Source organism: Pleurodeles waltl, chromosome 3_2, assembly GCF_031143425.1.
Source record: "Pleurodeles waltl isolate 20211129_DDA chromosome 3_2, aPleWal1.hap1.20221129, whole genome shotgun sequence".
Taxonomy (NCBI): domain Eukaryota; kingdom Metazoa; phylum Chordata; class Amphibia; order Caudata; family Salamandridae; genus Pleurodeles; species Pleurodeles waltl.
The window spans coordinates 175473606-175496823 of NC_090441.1; the positions used below are offsets into that span (position 1 = coordinate 175473606).

The 23218-nt window shown below is 43.6% G+C and overlaps 1 protein-coding gene across 1 annotated transcript in view; it reads left to right on the forward strand.

The window, feature by feature from the left end:
- LOC138286650 (sterol 26-hydroxylase, mitochondrial-like) overlaps positions 1-16681 on the forward strand; it is a 155028-nt gene extending 138347 nt beyond the window's left edge. Inside the window, exons 8-9 of the mRNA XM_069227112.1 lie at positions 11292-11492; positions 12204-16681. Of these exons, the coding sequence (XP_069083213.1) occupies positions 11292-11492; positions 12204-12344 (342 nt within the window). The 3' untranslated portion in view covers positions 12345-16681. The remainder of the gene's footprint in view (positions 1-11291; positions 11493-12203) is intronic.
- The last annotated feature ends 6537 nt before the right edge of the window (positions 16682-23218 follow it).

Consider the following 23218-nt stretch of genomic DNA (forward strand, 5'->3'; position numbering starts at 1 on the left):
ATCTTCTAAGGCGTTACTAAGGTCTCCCCGCCTATGGCCTTCAAATAAGTCTCAAATTATTTGCAACAATCCTCACAAATCATGGCAGGGCTCCCGGGATTTTGCAAAAATGTAGGGTGCGTAATTACCGAAGAAATATCCATGTTATCAATTAGAGTATACGCACTAACACGTTATATTAGCTAAGTATTAACCTTCTGTGAATAATGTATTGAAATTGAAGTGACACAGACTAACTCAGAATGCGAGACAAAATGAAGTTAACACAACAAACTAAAACAAATAAGGTAGCCAACGTTGCCTTATCCTCAATGCATGAATAACAAGGTTAATAAAACAAACTAGAATAAGTATGGTGTCACCGTTGTCTTGTCTTTGAATGCACACTCCCCAAGTATCTGCAACCGTCTGTAACAAATGTACATTTGAGATGCGCTTGAAATCAGTTAAAATTTCTCTATACCGCACGTTTCTTGCTGTGGATCCACGCCGATAATCACCACCCAAACGTAGACGCTGCACTCCTCTGCCATCAGGTTGCTAGGTTCCACTTTACCTACACGTGCCGTATTTCCTGGTTTCCACAAGTTGCGCCACAACGTCGCACTCTTCCGCCATCAGCTTGCTAGGTTACAGGTTCTGTGTTTCCTGGTTTCCATAAGCTGCGTCACGTCTCCGTTAGCTTGTCACGCTCCCACAGTGCACATTAACATCACACGCTGACGGACGTTATGACGTACCCACAGTGAATCCAACGATGGCTGGAACTCGACCGTTGCAGCCCGCAGACCACCGGATGTAAGTAAACAGCCCTGCGTCTTTCAGACCGATTACTTGACTTGTAACCATTGACGACTTCGTCAAATCCAATGTCCTCGGTACTGGTGCAATTAAATGTATACGATCTGCTCATGATGTCGTGCCAGTCACACACTTGACAAATCACTTTGTCCCCTGCAATTATGCCTTCTGGATGCTGCACACGCATGTAATCCATCAACTCATAAATCCCTAAGTTCTATAGAATAACTCACGTGACTCTGCAAGTATATCCAGTTTATCAACGCTTATATTTCCTTGGCGAGGACCAGGGATTGCTCTTGAACCAGATCAATGTAAATGCACTTGTAGATTACTTCGGAGCAGAAGTAAGTCTTAGCTTGTCCTTGGTTTTAGGATCCCATCCTCGTCACCATTTTTTAAGAACTGGATTCCAATTTGTTCAAGTATATAGCATTTATTAGCCAAGAGCAACAACCCCGGACATGTCCTTCCTCCTCAACAACTGACTGCTCTCTGCTCCTGAGATTCCACAATCTAGAATCTAGTAGAGAAAGCATCCAGTTGCTAAGATACAACAGTTATAATTAACATAGTATAACAAATGATCGTAATCTGAGGCTAAGCAGATAAGTATGAATTTGAAGCAAAAGAAAAAGAAGACAAAAGAAAGGAAAATAATATCATATGACAAATAAAGATTGGAATGATAAATATTAGTGAAGAAAAGACTGAAATAAATGTAGAGAGGTATATAAAATATACATTTATTATAAAAGCAACATCAATTATTTGTACAATCATGTAGTCAATGCAGATAAGAAGTGGCGTAAGAAAGGTCCCACAACCCCTGTGGTGCGGGGCCCGAGCTCCAGGGGGCCCCCTCGGCACAGTACACAGTGCACAGGTGGCAGGCACCTGACTGGGTCCCATTGGGAGGGGGGCTCCTCAAGGTACTTTGCAGGGGGGCCCTCAAGTTTTGTTTCACCACTGCAGATAAGTAGAGTTTCATAGAGGTTTGGGAACTTCTTTCTTTAAAGGGAGTTAGGAAGTGAAATTCTGTGAAGATGTGTCCAAAAAGATGGAAGAACAAATTATGGCTTTTTTGATGGCAAGTGAAATAGGATTTACATATGCTATATCAAGTCTGTTTGTAGCAAACATTGTACCAACAGGCTTAATAAGAGAAATGTTTTCAGTCTTTCAGAAAATTAAGCAGTACAAAGTCTAGTCACATCCATTGTTGCTTCTCTGCAGTTATCCAAAAAATTATGTAAAAGAGCAATCAAATAGAATTGTCACAGTTATAACAGAATTAAATGGTAGTCTCAAAAGTTGCCTCGTGTACATTGCCAGTCAATGAGTGTTAAATGAAGATTCTGGTACATCAGGTCCAGCAGAGCATCCAGTATCTTGAGGTATTGTGTCATGGTAAAATGTCATCAAGGAGACATACAAGGAAAGAAAGACACGTTGAAGTATCATAAAAGCACCAAAAACGGATAGGAGTCTTCTTGGAATCAAAGTGCAATAGAACTGACTCAGGCGTTGAAAAACAAAATGGTGGGCGTAACTTCTGTCTGTCAGTGCTCCTTTGTCCTCTTGGAAATATAGAGAGGATCTCTACCCACTGCCAAAGAAGGAGCATGTCCTAAGGTGCAGAGAGGCTTCCCCTACAATAGATCCCTTAGAAAGGAGTCCATGAGCAAATAGAGCCGCCAAAAGGCTGACAACCTCCTCTGACTGGTCAGGTTAACCAGTGGCGGCTGCCACTAATCTCAAGGGGGAGGTGGGGTGGAAGGACATGGTTTATGGGGAAAGGGGAAAACGATAAAAATAAAAGATTTGTTTTAAAATCTCACCTGTACTGCCACTGCCGCCGGCCACCTCACTCCTCTTCTCTCCTAATGGTGATGGTGTCCACGCAGTCCCTGTGACACCAGCGCAAGCTCCCCATGCATTCCTGGTGCTGCTCTCATGCATGTATACCTAGCATGAGAGCAGTGTCAGAATTGGTCTGAGTAGCTTGGTCTGCCACTCAGACAGTGCATTGGAGTCTGTGCTGTTTCTCCAACCCGGCTGTGCAACACAGCTGGGATGGAGAAACCTAAGTGCGCATATCAATTTCGCCGGCCTAAGATGGCCAGCCAAACTGACATGCGCACTTAAGTGCACTCCTCCTCTTGCCCCCCATGGCCCAGCCCCCACCCCTCCGTGCACGTGGTGGCTCAGCCAGCAGCTGAAAAATAAAACAATAAAATATTGTTTTATTTTTCAGCTGCTGGCTCGTATCTAGTGAGGCGATGCTCCTTCGCCATTGCGGAGGAACCGTCCCTGAGGTTAACCAGCAGCCATCCTCCATTAGCGCCAAACCACCCCCCAATGTCAGCTTTTTTTCTAATACACAGCAATATGTAAATACCTATAAATGAAACTGTACAAACATTTCAAAATAAATAAGCAGTTAGGAAAACACAAATGAAACACTTTTTTGGCAATCCTGAAGTGTGATGGAAACAAAATTTCTAATAGGATTGACAAATAAAGACACTTTAGTTGGTGATACACAAATGACAAATATTTGCTGAAACCCAATTTCCACACATTATCGTTTTGTCACGAGGCCTTTTTGGGCCCACTTTGGTTCTCCATTTTTAGCTTTATATCTTTCACTTTTTAGGATGACATAATTTTCAGCAATATTATTTTACATGTTTATGCTAGCACAATATTATTCTGAGAAAACCCTGTACATGTTGCTTCTTTTCAGTAAGCCTTTCTTGTCATGTAATCTGTACACTCTGTTCAAGGCTAGGGATATAGAACAAGATATCCTAGGGCTTGCTCCAAATATGCAGTCCTAAATATTGTGGGACCCGTATAACAGTTTGTGTGCTATATAGTTGTATCAGTAAAATTGTATTCCTTTTCCAAAATTAGTGCCCATTACAGTGTTCTCTCTATAAATAACAGTGCACTACTACACCATGCGTTAGTAGTAGATTTGTCACAGTGTGCTCCTAAATGGACATCAGCAACCGACCTCGCCTTTTCCTCTTTCCTGCTGAATGGGCGTGACTCATTCCTGACACTTTCACTTTGTGGGACTCTTGGGCCTCTGGATTCAATGGGATAACACTGATGGCAGCACCCCTACTCTGAAAATCGTTCCGGCACCTCTGACTGATAATTGCAGGAATTCTTTGATCAACTATGATTTTTTTGCTGCATGCTTGTGTCAGGGATGTAAAGCCCTTCCCATAATCGGTGACAGAAAGTTAAGTGACAGCTGGCTGCCTCACTACCACGCGACTCAACTCCACATGAAGGGGTTTATGGATCCCATTTCACTACCTGTAAATTGTGGGCCTGGAAACTAATTTGCAGGTGTGTGGGCATGCAGATGTGAATGTGGGGGACAGTAGCAAATGCTAGATGACTTCATAGATATGCTGCCCTCCCTGCTAGGATCAGAAAGCTGGAACATGAGTAACATCCACAGAGGAGTGATTCTGACATAGCACAGGATCTCTGGGATTTGACTCCCTCTTATGGGTAAATAGATCACAGCCAGAGGTGGGGATATTTAAAGTTTGCATTGTACCCTCATGACAGCCAAGGCAGGGAGCTTGTGGCGGTTCCGGAGGTGTCTGCTGGTTTCTCTTGAAGAGCCTGCTGAGGGCACACACAGGTTCTGTTAGGGCTGTAGTGTTGTATTTATGGTTTGTCAGCTTGAGAGTCTGTTGATGGATATGTAAAGTTCTAGGACATATGTCAGGTTTTCGTGTCAGCTATATAGGGATTTGTACTGTAAAGACCTGTTCTAGGCTTTGTGATGATCTGCTGGATCTGTTTGTGGGATTGAGGTTACACGGGGGCCTTTTAGGCCTATGTGGAAGTCCGAGTCTATGTAAAGGATTATAAGGACAGTGTAAAGGTTCTGTTCTGGCTGTGCGAAATCTTATGGGGCTAGTCAACGGTCTGGTAATGTTATGAGAGGGTCTGTCAGTGCAACTTTGGCACTCTGATGTGCTATGTGAGGACCTGCAGGCTCTGTATTTGAGACTAATCACCTACGTGCCGACAATCAGTCCCACAAATCTGGCTTTAATCTCAGCCTTACCAATAACATGATGATGGATGGAATAAGTCAGTTAATCTCAGTCGCTGGCATTCAATCGGGTCCGCATGCAAGTCAATTGTTTTTCGCCCAGCATGCCACCTCAATTTGGACCTAGCCATATGTAAATCAGTCTTGACCATTCTCCACTGGCTACAGGCCAGCCTGAACAGCCAGGTTAGGTCTTTCCTGAACCGGAATGCAAGCAACCTACAGTTATGTCCTGGCTGGAAGACAAGATCGAGATGTGGCGCTCCTTGCCACTGTCACTGATAGGACGAATTGCCATTGCCAAAATGATAGTGCTACCTAAAATCTTATACTTGTTTGTGAATCTTCCCCTAGTCCTCACAGCGTGCTTTTTGAGGCGCCTTCGCTCAGCCATGATTCGTCTGGTCTGGGCAGGCCGTCAACCTAGAATCGCATGGGATAAGTTAACGCTTCCATTTGAATTGGGAGGTCTTGCTGCTCCGGACATGGAGCTTTATTACCACTGTGCACAGGCCCATTTTGCATATTATTGGATCCGCCCTATTCGCTACATGCTGCATCTCGCCCCTGAGAGTGACGCGGTTTGGCCGGATGACCTGATGCGAGTTTTCGGGGGCCTGTCTCGGCCTCGACCCCGACCCCGGGGGGTGGATACAGTGGCGTGCACTGTCAGGGCATGGACGGCTCTTTTGAAGCGATCTGGTGTGCGTGAGCCTTTTGCGCCGTCGATGGCGGTGGCTGCTGTGGCTGATGAGAGGCTGTTTCGAGACTTGCAACTGCGGACCTATCTCCGCGACTCAGACTTGTCGCTTTTAGGGGACTGGTTTGTGGATGGGCGGCTGATCTCCCCAGAGGTGCCGCTTAGAGACGGTTCTGATGGTGCGCTGCATCGGCTATATGTGTTGCGTGTGTGTGTGATGCTCCGAGCGCGATACTCTGGTCTTCCAGAGTCTCCGTTGCCATGTCGAGTACTGGAGGTAGTATGGAGTGCACAGACGCTGAGGAAGCTAATCACCAAGCTATATGGTTGCATGCAGGACCAAAGGGATGGGCTTGCAATGTCTCCTAAGGTAAAGTGGGAGGCGGATGTGGGTGAGGAAATCTCTGACGAGACATGGAAGAAGTGCTGTGCGCAGATGAGGGTGCTATCACCAAACTATAGGCTGCGACTCATTCACTTTAAATTTTTACAGCATCTCTATTATACTCCTCGCGTCCTGTGTGTCATGGGACTATGTGCGGATGCTTCCTGCGAACGATGCCCTGCTCCGGATGCTGACTTTTTTCACCTGGCGTGGCAATGTGGGGAAGTGCATGATTTCTGGCTGGAGGTCATGCATGCGATTGGGGAGATGACTGGGCTAGAGCTGGTTCCCTCTCCTGTGCTGGCGCTGCTGGGCAGTGTGGATACAGTTCCGCTGGCTCAGAGGAAACTGGTGGGCATGCTTTTGGCGAAGCGCAGAGTCGCGATCTGCTGGGGTCGCGGTCGGCCTCCTCGGGTCTCTGATTGGTTGCAGGACGCTGCTTTTTGCCGAGAACAGTTGGTGACCTTCTGGGAGTTGGCACCTGAGGGCTCTAGGCCACGAGACATTTGGGCGCCTCTGTGCTGTTATTTGGAGATTGCTTATAGAGTGATATGCGCTAGATTCAATTGGCATGCATTTGGGGAATGATTTGTGTCGCCTTGCCTGTGTGTTGCTGCGAGCTGTGGGATGTTTGCTAGTGCCGACTTGCCCGTTTCGGCCACCTTGCTATATCTATGTTGGTTGTATATGTTATTTGCTCCTCGAATGCTGACAGTTATTGTCCGTGACCCCTAATTTTTGCTCACTGAGGACTGCTTTGTTTGTAATATTGTCGAATTCTGTCGCACTTGAGACGGGGTTCCTTTGGCATTAATGTTGTTTTGAAAGAGGAGTATCTTTGTTAGCGTTTGTTTAAAACACATAAATAAATAAATAAATAAAAAAAATACAAGCAACCTAGGACCAGGTTCACCCTAATTAGGACTCTTCAGCCAGGTATAGCTTGTTTCCAGTGGCACAGTAGCATGGGACCCATGTCTGGTCATACCTGTCACACTTAGGGCATCAACTCCAAAAACAACTAGATGATGGATGGAATGCATGAAGTATTCTCAGCCACTGCCAATCACTTGGGCTGCATCTCACTCCATCGTTTTTCGCCCACAATGCCACCTCAGTTTCGACCCAGCCATAAGGAAATCAGTCTTGACCCTTCTCCAGTATTTACACTCCAGTCTGAACTGCCTGGCCAGGTCCTCCCTGAGCCAGAACACAAGGAAACCAGGACCAGTTTCTCCCTGATTAGGGTTCATCAGCCAGGAATCACTTGGTTCCAGTGGCACAGTGAGCACGGGACCCACATTAAGAAAATGGTTCTGTCTGTATAAGATATACTTTGCGGAAAACAGTTCTCTTCTTCTGTGTGATGCCATTGTGCATAGAGAAGCTTCACAAAAACTCAAGTTGCACAGAAACAGTTGCATAAGCTTTCCAGCTTGGCTGGGTTGAATGAGAGTAAAACATGATCTCACTGTGAAGTGACACATTTCGCCAATATGCATAAAAACCTTGCAAAGGTGAACCGAGAAGCTTAGCAAAGTTTCAAGGGGTAAAATAGGCATGCTTTAACCATGTAGACAATACAAGGTTTTTCTGTCAAAAGTCTTTTCAGTGTGATGGAGCCATGCAAAAGATCCTGATTTAGTCATACCTCATGTCTGATGGTCATGCTTGGCCTTTGGTATGGATGCAGAGTCAAGTACTGGACTTTCAGAAGTCAGAGCCTGGATTCAGAATTTAATGTGGTTTGTGCAGATGCTCTGGTCTTCTCTCTACATAAAATCAGAGTGTTAAAAATGGGAGCATAGTGTATACGTGTTTTTGGCACTGAACAAAGCAGTGCCCCCTCCTGGAATGTTTTAAATGAGAACATTTGTAGTAAAAATTTTGTTCTTCAAATTCACACTTCACACACTTGCACCAAATGTCCTTGTTCAGAGGTAGGTGCATGGGCATCAATTCACCAAAATGCCAGGGGTAGCGGAATTGCCATCACACGCCATTTAACCTTTACTTTGAATCACACAAACACACGCTTACACATAGACACTCACACTATCACACTCACCCGCAAACACACACAACATACTTTTAACACATTTTTATTTACTTTAGCTGTCATATAGTGTCATATTCCAGCTAACTGTACTCCATTTTTATTACACCAATAGCGAACATTATTCACTATTTGTGTAATAGAAAAATTGACAGAAAACCAGGAAAGTGTAGCCTCAACCGAAGTCCATTTGGATGAGCTGCCCCTGTGTTCCAGGCACTGAATTTTGCCAACTTTGAGGCAAGGGGTCGCAAAGGCAGTGCCAGGTGTCACAAGGGGCAAGCCAGGGGTCACAACTGTGACTTCTGGCGACCCCTAAATGACATCCATGGGTAGGTGTTGAAAATAAAATGCCAAAATCGTCTCCCTGTGGTTTGCAATTGCTTCCCTGTTGACTCCTAGATTTTTCCCTGCCCGTCCTAATCCCCACGAGCAAAATGTCCTCCAGCCTCTCTAGGATTGTAGGAGAATCCAACACCTTCTGGGGCATGTTTAAAGCCCATTGCACCGCCGACACATAGTGCTGGCCCATATCTACAAGGCCACGCAAAGCGACTTTGTGTTGCTTTTCATTGCCTTGTAGATGTGGTGGAAGGCAACACAGCACAAGTTGCTGCTTTGCCTTACTCTGCATTAGTGATGCGTTCCATGATCATTGTGGTGGGTGTTCCCATGCGGCACACATAGGTTTTAACGCATTCCCAAATTTACAAGGATCTGTAAACCTAGGAATGCGTCAAAACTGTTCGCCTCCCCAGGGCAGGTGCAACGTGGAGAAGTATCCTTATTTCTCCTCATGTTTTCCAAATTTCCATGTGTGCTGCATTTTGCAGCACACACAGAACAAGGAAAACGCCTCTCTGGATTGTTTTTATGCAGGAAGTTGTCCCTTTCTGCACATAAACAATCCTGCATTGGCGCTCGGCAGGAACTTGTGCGCCAGTGCAGGGGAAATGATAGAAATTCATCATATCTTGTAATATGCCCTTTCGAACTGGCATAAGGCAACTCAGCCAAAAAACGTGCGGTACGGCAATTCCTTGTAAATATGCCCCTCTATCTCCAGTAGGGAAGATTGACTCCTCCAGGTCTACAAGACTATCCCTCTTCAAAGCAGCCATGATTCATGGGCTTCCTTTAGTATATTGCTGTCAAAGCAGAAGGACATTGACAGACAGGAGGCATTCTGTGTGGAATAAGCATGGATTAGTGGAGGTGGGGACTATCTAGGGTAGAAGTCTTCAATCTGTGGGGTGCGACCTCCAGGGGTAAGGTTGTCATGTATTCCCCAGCCTCACTTCTGCCTGAAATCCAAAACGTTTGCTCTTTGTTTTGGGAAAAGACAACCATCCAGGGGTGATTAATTCCAAGAGTTAAAATGCTTCAGGTAGAGTGTCATTCAGGGAGTGTCCTGTGCTGTGAAACCGAAGCCCGGCCAGGGCCCAAGCTTGCTACAGAGTTAAACTGCAGATGTAAAGGGTAATCTGCAAATGTTAGTGATGCTTGGGAGCGTGAACTGGCTTTAATTGATCAAATCCCTGGAAGCTTTGTGATGACAAAGTTACTCTTTTTGAGTGGTAGTGCAAAGCGTTAGGAACTGAGCTGTGAAGTGCACGCTTTTAATTGTATTCACATAGCGCTTACTACCCCTGTGGAGGTGTTGAAGGGAGGGAAAGTTTGTAAAAAAAAAAAATAATAATAATAATAAGAATTATGTACGGTGTGGGTATTACTAAAATCTATATTTTGGAAGCACCATTTTATCATTAAAAAACACTTGAATTATGCGATTGTGAAGCCACAGAGATTTTTGCATGATTATAGATTTGCCGCATAATCTGCTGATTTTAAGAAAAAAATGTAGTTAATAGCTCAAACATTTCAAAAGTTACTAAAAAAGCAGCAACACATGTTGCTGCACAGTGGAAGGCCCTTTGTAAAGCTGGACTTTTTGTTGCTTTCTGTTATGTTTGGGTGTTAAATTGGTACTAATGAGGTGCAACCACAAATTGACCATCTCTTTGGCGAAAAAGATGCATGCCTATCACATCAGGAAGGTGTTACCAATCAAATAGGTTTTGTCAAATTATGTTTTGTTTGTGAAAAATAAAGTACTATTGTGCATTTTGGGGTGATTCTTTTTGGATACATTTTGTTTGAACTGTGTGGTAAGGCTCTGACACCGAACCACAGTCACCCACTAACCTTTGGTGTGCTAAACACTGTTTAATATTATTTCCCCACCATAAAAATGATTTGCCATGGGATTTGGGGGAGTTTATGGTCAGCGATGGTTAGCAAAGATGAGGAGTACCAGGTTCTAGAATTTTTGGCCTACAAAATTTTGACACGGGGGTCTCAGCATCAAAAAGTTTGAAGACCCCTGATCCAGGGAGAGGGATAGAGGAGGGAATGAAACCGATTAACTTGTGAGCCATAGGTTGCCTAACTCTATGTGAGGGATTAAACCCACCAGCACAGAGTGATTACATAAGAGGCAGAAAATGAGACAACATATAAAACAGCATTTCAGCATATATATTTAATACCATAATACCAATGATTTTAATTTTCATGAATCATAAGACAGGAGGATGTGTTTTTACTAATTTCCCGAATGGACTTGTGGAGAAATGCTTTGGGAAACATTGGAAGTTAACAGTGTGCAGTATGGCTGTATCCCTACTTTAACATTCTAACTCAATTCATGTTGCCACCTTTAAATTTAATTGTGTGCACAAATTCCATTTTAGATGTAAGCACAGTGCAGTTGGATCTAACTTTTAAAGTGTATGGTTACAGGGGAAGTGCACAATTTTAAACCTAGCAGTTTAATATAAAGACAAGCTACTGTTTTTACTTGAACAGTCAGGAGTTTTACAAAATCTTGTTATGGGGACAATATTCTCTGCAGGCTCACATGTGGTATTTAACATTCGACACTTTACAAATGACTTTTAGAAATGTCAAATATACTAATTAAATGGTAAATACAGATTATATATTCTGTGGAACCAAGCCTTGTTTGGATTGCCCAGGTGGCGAAAGGGCTGAAAAAAAGGAGCTATTCAAGCTTAAGAAAAAAACCCAAAAAAACCCCAAAAAAATTCAAACCAAAGGACACAGCAGAGTCTTTGCGATAGAGACAGGAGGGGAAGTCAGAAACTGTTTAGTGTCTGTGATCTTCTGTCGTCTGGATGGGCTTCTTTGTGCTCTACATTCTCCTTCTCTTGCACTACCGTTTCCCTTTTTTCCACAGACGTTGTTCGTCCTATGCCACTATGTGCTCTCTAGAGATGAGACTAACTTCCCAGATCCAGACCGGTTCCTGCCCCATCGCTGGCTCCGAGATACTGGCTTTAAGCATCATCCCTTCAGCTCTATCCCCTTCGGGTACGGGATCCGTGGCTGTGTAGGTCGGAGAATCGCAGAGCTTGAGATGTATCTGGCACTCTCACGGGTGAGGGAAACTTCATCACTTTCAATGGGGCTAGATAGTCAGTGATCAAGTTGTCACACAACACGTACCCATTTGACCCATCTTTTCATAGGTTTTGCTTTGTGTTAATTTAGCGGACATGCTGTTGTTCTACTACACTTCCTCTATAGGAATCATGAAGGTATCTTTTCATATTTTCTCACTTCCATTTTTTCCTTGCCTTACCTTGCTCCATTTTACATAGAATGATGATTTGCTCAAGACCATTTCCCTAATTTGGCTTTGTAAAGTGATTCCATGTATTTCAGAATGCTTCACTCCTAGAAAAACAACTCAGTGCATGCATTGCACCACTTTGTAAATCTGGTGCGGTGATTTTGGCCTCGTTGGGCCACATTAGCGTAAAACAATGATGCTAGCGTGGCGCTAGGCCCTCTTTAATATGGGCCTCAGTGTTGTTCTCGAGTCAGCTGTCAGAATTCATCCAGACTCCCCTTCAGCCCAGAGAAATGGTGAATAGATCCATCAAAGGATTGTGGAAGGGAAATCCCAGCGATGGATGCTCTTTCTGGGCCAATTTAATATCATGGTTGAACGTTCTCCTGCCCTGAAGATGTTTCTGTGCACATCTCTGCCTGTGTGTGACTGAGAGACTGTCAAGAATGTCTCAGCCGCCCGCGAGTGCCTTGTCCACCAACTGAGTTTGTCCTCTTTTCTATTCCCATTTCACAGATAATGCTGATCTTTGAATTGAGGCCAGATCCTAAAGGGCTTGAAGTGAAACCCATCTCACGTGGGGTCATGGCAGCGGACTCCCCAATTAACCTGCAGTTCATTGAGAGGAGCCCAGAACAACAAGGACCGAAGGAATGACATTGCCAGCCAAGGCCATAATAGACACTGATATACATCAGTAATGTATACTCACATCCAAGACTTCCAGAATAATCCAAGATAAATCACATTTGACTTCAGATTTATTTGCTTCAGATGAAAAGAGACAAAGCTGGTTCTCCTTATTTGCTTGATTTAACTCCTAGCGCATTCCCTCTTAATCCTATTATTTGATTAAAAAAAAAAGATAAATATTTGTAATACATGTTTTGTAAACACGTTACCGTTGTGCAGGGCCTGGTTGCTAATTAGCTGCCATCTGAGCCAGTAAACCAGCCCAGAATCAGGCTCAAATGCACCTGCTAAAAGGGAAGTGGATTGCTGTAACCTTTTAACAATAGCCCCTTCTGTGATCTTGGCCCATTTACTGCTAATGCTGTCCAATGTACACAGAGGGCCTCAGAATTGTCAACCTGTCCCACTGGCAGTGTCCCTTCAGGATTTAGATTTAGATGATCACTCATCTCAGTTTGGCCTCTCCTCCAGACATCAGTTACCACTGATTCAGACATCCAGTCATATTGGTGCACAGCATGATGGACAGACATTTGAACTTTCTAGGTACTAAGACACAAACTAGAAATAAGCTGTGTGATTTGTTTTATTTTGTACTTCTTGAACACGAATGGGCATTCTGGTACAAAGCGCAGTAAGTATTCCTGCAGAGTTCTGGAATAAATCTAGAATTTCCTCACTTATGGGCATTACGGTCAGTAGCCCTGCAAATGTGCACTTGCCATCCCACCATAATGATCTTGCTAGGCAAGCATCATGTCCCTGCTGCTCCTAAAGCCACTGGAAAGGAGGGTAAATCCTTACTGGAAAGATGTTTTGCTTTGAGTCAGCAGTAACACTTAGGCCAAGGTGTAAGAGGGCCTAGCACCATCCTAACGACCCATTAGCGCCATTTCTATGACACTAATGCAGCGTTAGATGGCCAAAAACGCTGCGCCATAATTACAAAGTGGCGCAATCCATGCCTTGCGCCTCTTTGTAACCCTTTGCACTGCAATATGCCTGCGCCAGGATTAATGTATGCAAAGGGGGCATTTCCCCATTATAGGGGGGCCAAAAAATGGCTCAAGGGAATCTAAGAGATTTCTTTGGGTAATTGTTTTTGGCACTGTTAACGCCTGCCCAGAGCAGCTATTAAAAGGAGGCTCCCATTGGTTACAATGGGCCTCTGGGTGCTTTGTAGGATTAGTGTCAACATTTTTTATGCTAATCCTTCAAAGCGCCGAACTAGCGTCAAAAATTCTAGTGCTAGTTCCCTAACTACCGCCAGGGTGCACCGTACATGAAATGCAGCGCACACATGGTGGGCTTAGAGGGGTGCTAAGGGGCACAAGAAAAGTGGGGATGCACTAGGTGCAGCAACACTTTTCGTAAATCTACCCCCAAGTCATTTAAAATTTAATTTGTGGCAAGCTCTGCATACCAGATGTGTGAGCGCGAGAGAAGCTTAGAGCACGTTAGACTCTCCTTCTAATAGTGCAAAAGGAGAACTGCCCTACAAGAGAGATTGATGGCAGGAATATAGCTTATCAAGTGCTAAGCCTGCTTGTCATCAAACAGAAGCTAAAGGGATGACGTCCGGTTCTTTTGAGTTCAATGCCTAGAAAGGTCAAATGTGCACCAATATGACTCACAGGTGAGTAGTGCACTTTACAAATTCCTGATTGATTGATTGATTGAAACATGGTTGAAATCCTACTGCCATGCTTTTACACCTTCTGTGGATAATGCCTCGAAACAACATACTTTTGGCTTTGTCATTGCATAGGTTTTCTGATGTTTGCAAAATGTTAGTGTTGGGGGAAGCTGCCAGGCTCAATCTAAAAAAAACATTGACTTAAAGCTAAAATATTTTGGGGGACTCAAAAAGCACATATTACACTAGTAGTCCCTGGTACCTAAAGGAACTAATCTGTGTTGATTTGTTCCTTGTGAAAGGGCTGAATGCCATCACGTGCAGTGAAATTAGCCAATGGCTGAAGTGGGCTGACACATTGTTCCACGTTGTATGCTGGGGTGGGTGGGGGAAAAATATGAATGGCATAACAGACCTACCGATGGCAAGGGCTGGCTGAAAGCTGCTTTAGGTAAGTGTACCGTACATGTCATTTTAGTAAAACCAAAAATCTTGGTTAATGCCAGACCTAAAATGGAACAGTAACTCTGTTTTTCATTCAGAATGATTTAGAAGGCCACAAAACACACTCCTTGTGAGTGACAACTCTGTTAAAACCCTTCTGTGAGCATTCATCACTAAGGGAGTAGCTACTTACTCGACCATCCACAAAGTGCTTTGACTGTTCAGCAAGGAGTTGGAAGGTGCTATAGAAATGCTACAATACAACACACTGATCTTAAATGACACAACAATGCTTATTAAGGTCGGAGGAAAAGCCCAGATTTAAATGTAATGGCAGATAAACAGGAATGTATCCCAAAGGGATTACCCCTCTGGAGAAGAAAATCTGACTTTTTGGGATTACATAAAAAGTTCCAGAACTCCTGGAAAACTGTAAAGTTTGTACCTTTTAGGGAATACTTCTGTGTTTAAGCGTATGCACATTCGGTAATGTAACACGTGTATTCTTTGAAGATGTAGTGCATTTGTACTTGCTAACTTATTTCTGCTGTAGGGAAAGCGTGTTTCTCACTAAATAAACTTCTCATCTACATCCCACCAATTGTGCAGGGCGTTCCCTCCCTTTACACCCTGAAAACGGGTTTACTCCTGCTGTCAACATGAGTGACTGTCTGGGAGGGAGAGTGCACTGAACGGTTTTGTGAATACCCACAAATGATGCTATTTGAACACAGAAGTGTCACTTGGGTGCATTAATCCCTTTCTGAAGCATTCCCTGAGGGTTGTCCCTTCCTGGTCCAATTCATTAGAAAATAAAGAAAGAGGTTACTTGGTGGAAAGGACTGGCCATGTCTCCTTCATGATCAGACTCCACAGCTCTCAAAAGGGGACTTAGGCCCATATTTAAAAGAAAATGATGGCGCGTGATGCTGTGCCACAATTGGCAGCACCACACTCTGTCATTTTCACAAAGCAGGAAGGCGCCATATTTAATTGATTACAGCGCACCCCTTTGTTGTCCCTTGCGCTGGCGCTATATTGATCTGCCAAGCGCAAACGCAGGCATCCTTGCACCATCCTGCATTGAGGGGTTTGATTGTTTATGTGTGGGAAGGCACATAAACAATCACTAATGGCGATTTGCAGCACACACAGAAGTGCCAAAGCTTCATTTTGAAATGATTGTTTATGTGCAGGAAGGAACACCTTCCCGCACATAAACACTCATTTCTGGCATTTTACTCTTTCTATGCGTGCGGCAGAATGCAGCACGCATACAAAAAGCAAAAAATCGGGGAGGAATAAAAGTATCCTTCCTCGTTATGCTTGCTAATGCCACCCCTGTGGTGGCGTTAGATTTTGGCGCTGCCTCAGGTTTACGAAATCTCTTAAGACTGAGGCAGTGTCAAAATGCAATGGGTGTTGCTGTGGCACGCCCACAGCATCACCCTTTGCATGCCCCTTCCACGCAAAAGGCTGCGTGTGAAGGGGCCGTATATACAGGGTGGTGTTAAGCCACAAAAAGTGGCTTCACGCCTCCTTGTAAATATGTCGCATGGCATAATGCCACCGGAGCTTCACTAAAAGTGATAAAGAATAAAATTGCCTGCAGAGACCAGGGTGCCTTCACTTTTATTTATAATGTGGTGATCTACGGCGCAATTAAATACAAAGGGACCAATTGAACATCCCTGAATAGAGGTGCAGCACTAGTCAGAATCCCACACCTTTGGATATAGGATTGTAATTACTTTACACACAGAAACAAGATCTTCTTTAATGTTTTGATTCTCTCTGTAGGGCCCACAACCTCTGGCTCTCAGTTCCTCCATTACATCTATTGCATCCAGTACGTACAAAGCCACTAATGCTGAACATTGGAGCTGAGTCACATGAAAAGCCACCTCATAGAAGTTTATGTTCTGACGACCATCAAGCAGAAACTAGCACTCCAGGGCAAACCGAGGACCGGAAGGAGAACACACAACTACTAATGAAAACTCAGCAGTAGCTGAAACAAAAACGACTATCCCACTAGAAACCTATGGGGCTGCTGGAAACAATATACTTTATGCTATAGAAAAATGTATATCTTCACTGTTTTGAGTTTGCTAGTGTTTCGTATTTTTAGATAATTGCTTATCTGGCTGCTTTTATTTACACCTGTAGTCTAATGATCCTCAGACAATGAATTCCTTTCCCAATAAATATGCCAGAGCTTGTTGCATTGCTCCACGAAATAGCTAGTGAAAACATATGTGAGTAATTGTCTATTGATCTAGTTTTGTTGGCATATGGTGTGGAAAGATGGCTTTACTCAATCAGTTTGAGGTTTCTTTAGTGTTTTTTGTTGTTGTCAGTGCGGAACCTAACATCTTTATGAAGGTAGCGCCGGCGTTGACTTTCATCCTCAATCAACTAATCCATGTTTACCTATACCTAGCTAATATAGGCTCTGCGCCTGATTTAGAGTTTGGTAGAGGGGTTACTCTGACACAACGGTTACGGATATCCTGCCAGCCGAAATCTAAATCCTATAGAATATAATGGTATTTTCACTTCTGCAGATGGGATATTTGTCCCTTTTGTGACTGAGTAACCCCTCCTCCAAACTCTAATCAGGCCCTTTATCTCCACAACAATTTGACATTAAGCTTTTTTCAGAGATTGTATCAGTCCCCTGAGTACAGATGGAGGTTACTAGGAGACTTTCAAAATCATTAACTGGAGTCTCCACTAGATGCCATTTGCCAGATAACCTGGGTAGCTGTGAAGCAAATTGTCTAGTCACGAAGGCCAGGATATCTCAGAAGAAACCTGCAGAACATGGCTCCATACTGACAGAACTATGGAAATCAAATATAAAGGATGAACTGACTCATAGGATCTTTTAAGGCTGTCCTCTGGTCATAGACAATCCAATCTCTAGATGACACTCTCCTTAGGGACAATTTTCACTGCATGCCATTCATATCCTTTGATATTGTCAAACCGTGTAAGATTGCCCGAGTCTAATAGAATCCCAGCAGCCCAAACAAAGGTGCTTCTCTGAACTAGTCAGGGTTTCTGAAGTGCCTTTTTTCCAGCTTCTCGGGTTATGTAGACAGTGGGATCCATGTGTAACCAGATAAGTAAATAAAAATGTCTTTGTTGTTGGTATATACTGACCCATCAATGTAGAAATGTTCTTATTTTAGAACAAACCCCATATATATATGTGCTGCAAAGAAAAAGACAATTGGATGTAAGTTCTGAAGAACGTGGTCAGCAGTTATTTATTCCACCAAGATGTGCGTTGACCATTATTTGGGTCCCCTGGATAAGACACAATGGTGAAAGGCTTTAAAGAATGGTCTACATGCTGGGTGAAATAAATTCTGGAGGAGGGATTTTGTTTGCGTATGTATGTGAATGTGCACCTGGTAAGGTTTGGGGGCATATTTATACTTGTTTTGCGTCGAATTTGCATCATCTTTTGTTTTGGAATGTGCTGTGTCTCATAGATACAACACATTTCTGCCATTTTCTTTTGATGCAGGGCAGCACAGCTAGAATTCTTGCGGTGCTGACCTGCGCCAAAACTTGTAAATGAGGCCCTTCTTCTTTCCAGCTAACTCAGGCATCAGAGTTTATTCCTGTAAAGACTATTTGGTGAATACAGAAACAATGCAGAGCAAACATATTCTCTTGAAAACCACATATTGTGAAGACACTTCAAAGGGCTTCTCACTTGAGGAAGCCACACCTGCGTAGAACAATCGCCAGAGTTTCAAAGTTGTGGGTAGTCCAAAGATTCTCTTTGTGTGCTGTGGTACTGCAGGCTTTGTCCTCCCCCAGGAGAGAGCTGCTGCAATAGACACAACTGTAGTTTAAAAGGGCTCGTTTCTTTCTTTCTTGTCATTATAGCTCCTTGACAGTATTAGTAAGGTCCCACAGTGCATGCTTATTTGGGACTGTACTACAAGGTTTCACCAAGCATTTCAAGAACACCCTTGAATTTCTGCAGCAACCCAGATAAATGTTGGCTAACCAGACACGTTTTGCTTCAAAAGTATGGAACATTTTACACATCAGCTGCTGTGTACACATGGGGGCAGATTTATGAGAGGCTTGTACTCGTGTTACGTCACTTTTAGTGATGCAACAGTGGTGCACACCTTTTCGTGGTCTCACAGACATGGTTAAAAGCCACTTTGCGTGGCTTTGAATGATGTCACAGATATGGAGTAAAGGAAAGCGGATCAAGTCACTGCGTCGCCTTACTCTGCGCCAGGGGGGCATTCCCTGGGGATTGTGGTGAGTGTTCCCACCAAACGCCCACAGATTTTGATGCATCGCCAGATTTACAAGAGCCTGTAAACCTGTGGATGCACCAAAACCTTACGCCTCCCCAGGGGAGGCTCAACGAGGAGAAATTTCACTATTTCTCCTCATTTTTCCTCTCTCTGTGTGTGCTGCGTTCTGGGAATTACGGCAATATGCGCACCTCTCTGAGCTATGTTAGTGTTGCATCTGGACTATTTGGTTTACCCCCTTACTTGATAGAACCGTGTGCATGCCTCCAGCATCTACTGCAAGGTAAAGCCAAATATGGGAAAGACGGAGGAAGCGAAAGAACGAAAAAGTGTCACAAAGGGAGAAAGCAAAAACTGCAAGAGTGAGCTGAAGGGGCGGGGAGTGGCTGTAAATGGATTGAAGAGGCCCGAGATGGCTTCAGGATTACGGTGCCTCAGTATTACATGTTCGCACATTTAATTGCAGCAGCCCCGTGTTTAAGAGGAGGGCTTTGGGCACTGGCACGTTTTTATTTACAAATAAAGCACTGGTTAAACAGTGGTGTTTTTTTCTGTCCGTTTCTGAATTTTACTTTTCAGTCATTACACCACAGCTGGTATGCAGGAAGTCAACACTCCCCTTTTCTTAGATTATCCGGGAACCCTCCATCTGTTGGAAAGACTGATTTAACCTGTTCAGCGTTTACTTAGGGGCAATTAATGACGTTATAGAACTGAAAGAAAGAAATGTATACTTGAGCACTGTTTGGGTTATAACAGCAGTGAATTTATGAGCATTTACTAGGCAGAGGGACAGCAATTTGTTGAATATCACGAAGCAGTCAGCACTTGGAGCAATGGCTTGGGTCACAGTAGATGATCATTAGACAATTTATGTTTTTCCTACACTGCAGAAACTGAACAAATCTCTTGAACCATTTGTTACAGCTCTTAGACTTTCAGCTTTGTCGTGTAAATTTGAAACTTTACTGATCAGCTTAAAAGGGACCAATTAGATGTATGTCGCCACAGCAAAGAAACCCAGGAGAAACTTGTCTTTCAAGAAGGTAACTCTAGTAGAGGTTATTGACGCATCCAATAGCATTGATTCTCCCCAGGAGGAAGTGGAGATCCTTTGCAGGTCTTCACATGACATTGTGTTTAAGGGTAGATTGACAGGTCGCACAGTAAAAAAAATGTCCAAAAACTTTAAAGGTCATCCCAGGCTACTTTCTCAATTTAAAAGTACTAAGGGGCAAATTTAAGAAAAGTGGCACTACACCTAGTGCAGCGCCACTTTTCTTGCGCCCCCCCTAACGCCACCATGTGTGTGCCATATTTAATATACGGAGCACCATGGCAGTAATTAGGGAACCAGCGTCAGACTTTTTAACACTAGTTCGGTGCTTTGCAAGATTAGCACCAAAAATCTTGACACTAATCCTGCAAAGCACTCAGAGGCCCATTGAAACCAATGGGAGGCTCCGTTGAACGCCTGCTCGGAGCAGGCGTTGCAAATGCTGGAAAAAATGATGCAAATTCTTTGCACCATATTTTCAGCCCCCCTAATGCCAGAATGCCCCCTTGCGTACATTATGCCTGGCGCAGGCATAATGTGGCTCAAGAGGTTGCAAAGCGGCACAAAACAAGCGACACTTTCTAAATCTGGTGCAGCATTTTTGGCCATCTAACGCCAAATTAGTATAAAAAAAGAAATAACGCAAATGTGTCATTAGATGACGCTAGGCCCTCCTAAATTTGGGCCTGACTGTTTTAGGTGTGATTCAAACTCTGTTGCAGCTTCATTTAAATGGTATCCATCCCGCAAAAGAAACCTTGCAGTTTGTGGATTGTAAAGGACATTTTGCCAAGGTGTGCATGAAGAATACTAATGTTGGACGTGGGAATGAAGAGCACGATGAGTTGCACAACTGTGTGATAAACCTTGTTTTAATCATAACAATTGGGCCCAGCCAATAGCCATCAGGTTGTTACACAATGCTTCAGTAGAATATCTAGCGGATTCCAGTACAAGAGCCACATTCATTACTCTTGCAACATGTTTGGCTTAAAGCCAAGGTGAGATTTTGTATGAATCAGACATTAAAAAGAACACATTTCAGAGCACAACATTTATCGTATTGAGTATTCTCAAACGTCCATTACTTTTGAAGGCATGAATAATATTGATCAAGTATATGTTCCATTTACTTTTTAGGTTGGGTGCATTGGTATCTGCAGGATACCACAATACTGCCAAGGAGGAAGAAATCAGCCATGTCTTTAGTTATAGAGTCAACTGATCTTTACTTTGCCAATGGTGAAGACAATTTGGGGATTAGTGAAATCATTTAGAAATACAGGGAGGTTTTTTAAGAGAGTTAAGGTTTGCTGTGAAATTTAAAAAATTGAAAAGCAAGTTCCACTCAGTGGTAAGTTTTAAAGGAGTTGCAAGATGATGGTGTGACTGAACTTGTTAACAGTTCGATTTGTCATCTATTGTGGTGGCACACAAGAAAAACAATGAGTTAAGAGTTGGTTTTGATCTGCATTCCTTAAGTCCGACTATACCGGTGAATGCCCATCAGTTACCTAGACTTGATGAACTGTTAGCATGTATGGATGGTGCTATGGTTTTTAGCAGTTCTGCTTATCACCAGGTTCTTCTTGCACTAGAATAACACAACCCTACTGCATTTGTCACCTGGCTGGTTTTTCCAGTATAACAAGGATACCATACGGGTTGACAGCTGCCGTTGCTGTTTTTCAGCATGCAATAGGGCAGAAAAAGTTTGCAGCAGCACAACAGCAACGTACTGCATGTGGTTGAAATAAATTGCTTCTATTGATAGTTGAGAAATGCATGTTTTTTTCCAGAAAGAGTTTGAGTATCCAGGACATCAGGGGAGAAGACCTAGGTGGGTGTAAGAAATGGGATTATTAGTTATGGGGGTGGGGGAGGGGGGCTAGGTATCCATCTCGGTAATAATTACAAACCTTATCAGGATGAAATACTAACATCACTAAATAAACCTGGGCTCAACCGCCTGGAAGGAATGGCACAGAGCAGACCGCCTTAACTTAGAGGCAATTTGGAAAGTATTTATGCAGTACTAAAACAGTAATAAAGTCTGAACCTAAATAATAAAAAAATCAAAACCAAATTTGAACAATCGAGTAAAGTTGAATTAACAAAACCGACACCAACGTGGCAAAAAAACAGTAAGGGGAAGTGGAAGTATGAATTTTTAAAGTTATAAGTAGAGATAGCACCAAGAAGCACACAGTGGCAATGATAGTCAATAGTCATGGTAGAAGAGGACCTAGAAGCAGTTTGATGCTGACCACTAAGGAGCACGAGACAGATATACTAACCAGGTTTGTCCTGGTCATAGATTTTACCTTGTGACTATAGTCGTCTAAATCCCACTCCCCAACAGGAATACACTTCTAAAGCCCTCCAGATTCTCAGTGGAGGCACCTAGAGACTCACAGGGTATCAGGAAGAGGCCACAACAGGGTCCAGGCCAGGTGCAGTTGCCACGATATCCCTGTAGCTTTAACAGGAGGTCAGCCTTATGACCCTTGGAGTCTGCTTCTTTGTCCTGGGTACAAGAGGGAGAGTTAGGCTCTTCTCAGGTCTCAGTCCTCTTCCGACCTGCCACAAGTCCAGGAGTGTTCAGAAGTGGGTGCCTGTAGATGCCGCATTTATGCCTGGCACGAGCTAGTGGGTAGGAATTACTCCCTGGGGACACCCTAACCAATGGGGTAAAGATTTCTGGAGCTATTCCTACCCACTTTGGGCATTTTTAAGGTGGTTGAAGTTTTTGGCCACTCTAAAATTGGTTTCTGAGGCCTAGGGGTGTGTGGAGAGTGTAATATGGTAATCCTAATCTTCTCTTACATCTAACACTAAACTCCATTTTAAGTCAGTCTCTGTACCCCCAACAAATTCAGAGACAGAAGTCTGGTAGGATAAAGCTGAGCTTCCTGCAACCAGACAGTGAATACATACAAATTGTTATGCCATTCTGTTTTCCTCCTTTGCAGTGTGCCCCAGGTGTTATATGAAAACCCCCAGCAGATCTGTCAAGCAGGTCTTGAAACTCCAGGAGGATCTGACACTGCAGTGTCAACAAGAAACCAACTGTGATAGAGGCTGGTCTGGCTGGGGCCAAAAGAAGGGTGCAGGCCTGGGTGTTAGCTACATCTGCTTGTGACAAGGTAGGCCTTTTTGAAGTTAATCATGTCCTTGGGCCAAGTCCACATGCCATCCTGTCAGTGGCAGGACACAACCTCCCCACAACAAAGGACTTTTTTCCCAGTCCTGGAAACAATTTCATACCTCATTCACGCCCACTGAAATGCTAATTACTGGCTGGCAGAAGGGACAGAACAAAATGCAGATTTAGCTTCCAGGGACTTCAAGCAAGGTGAAAAGTCATCTTTCCCAAATATTTCCTTCAAATCCAACTTCACCAGTG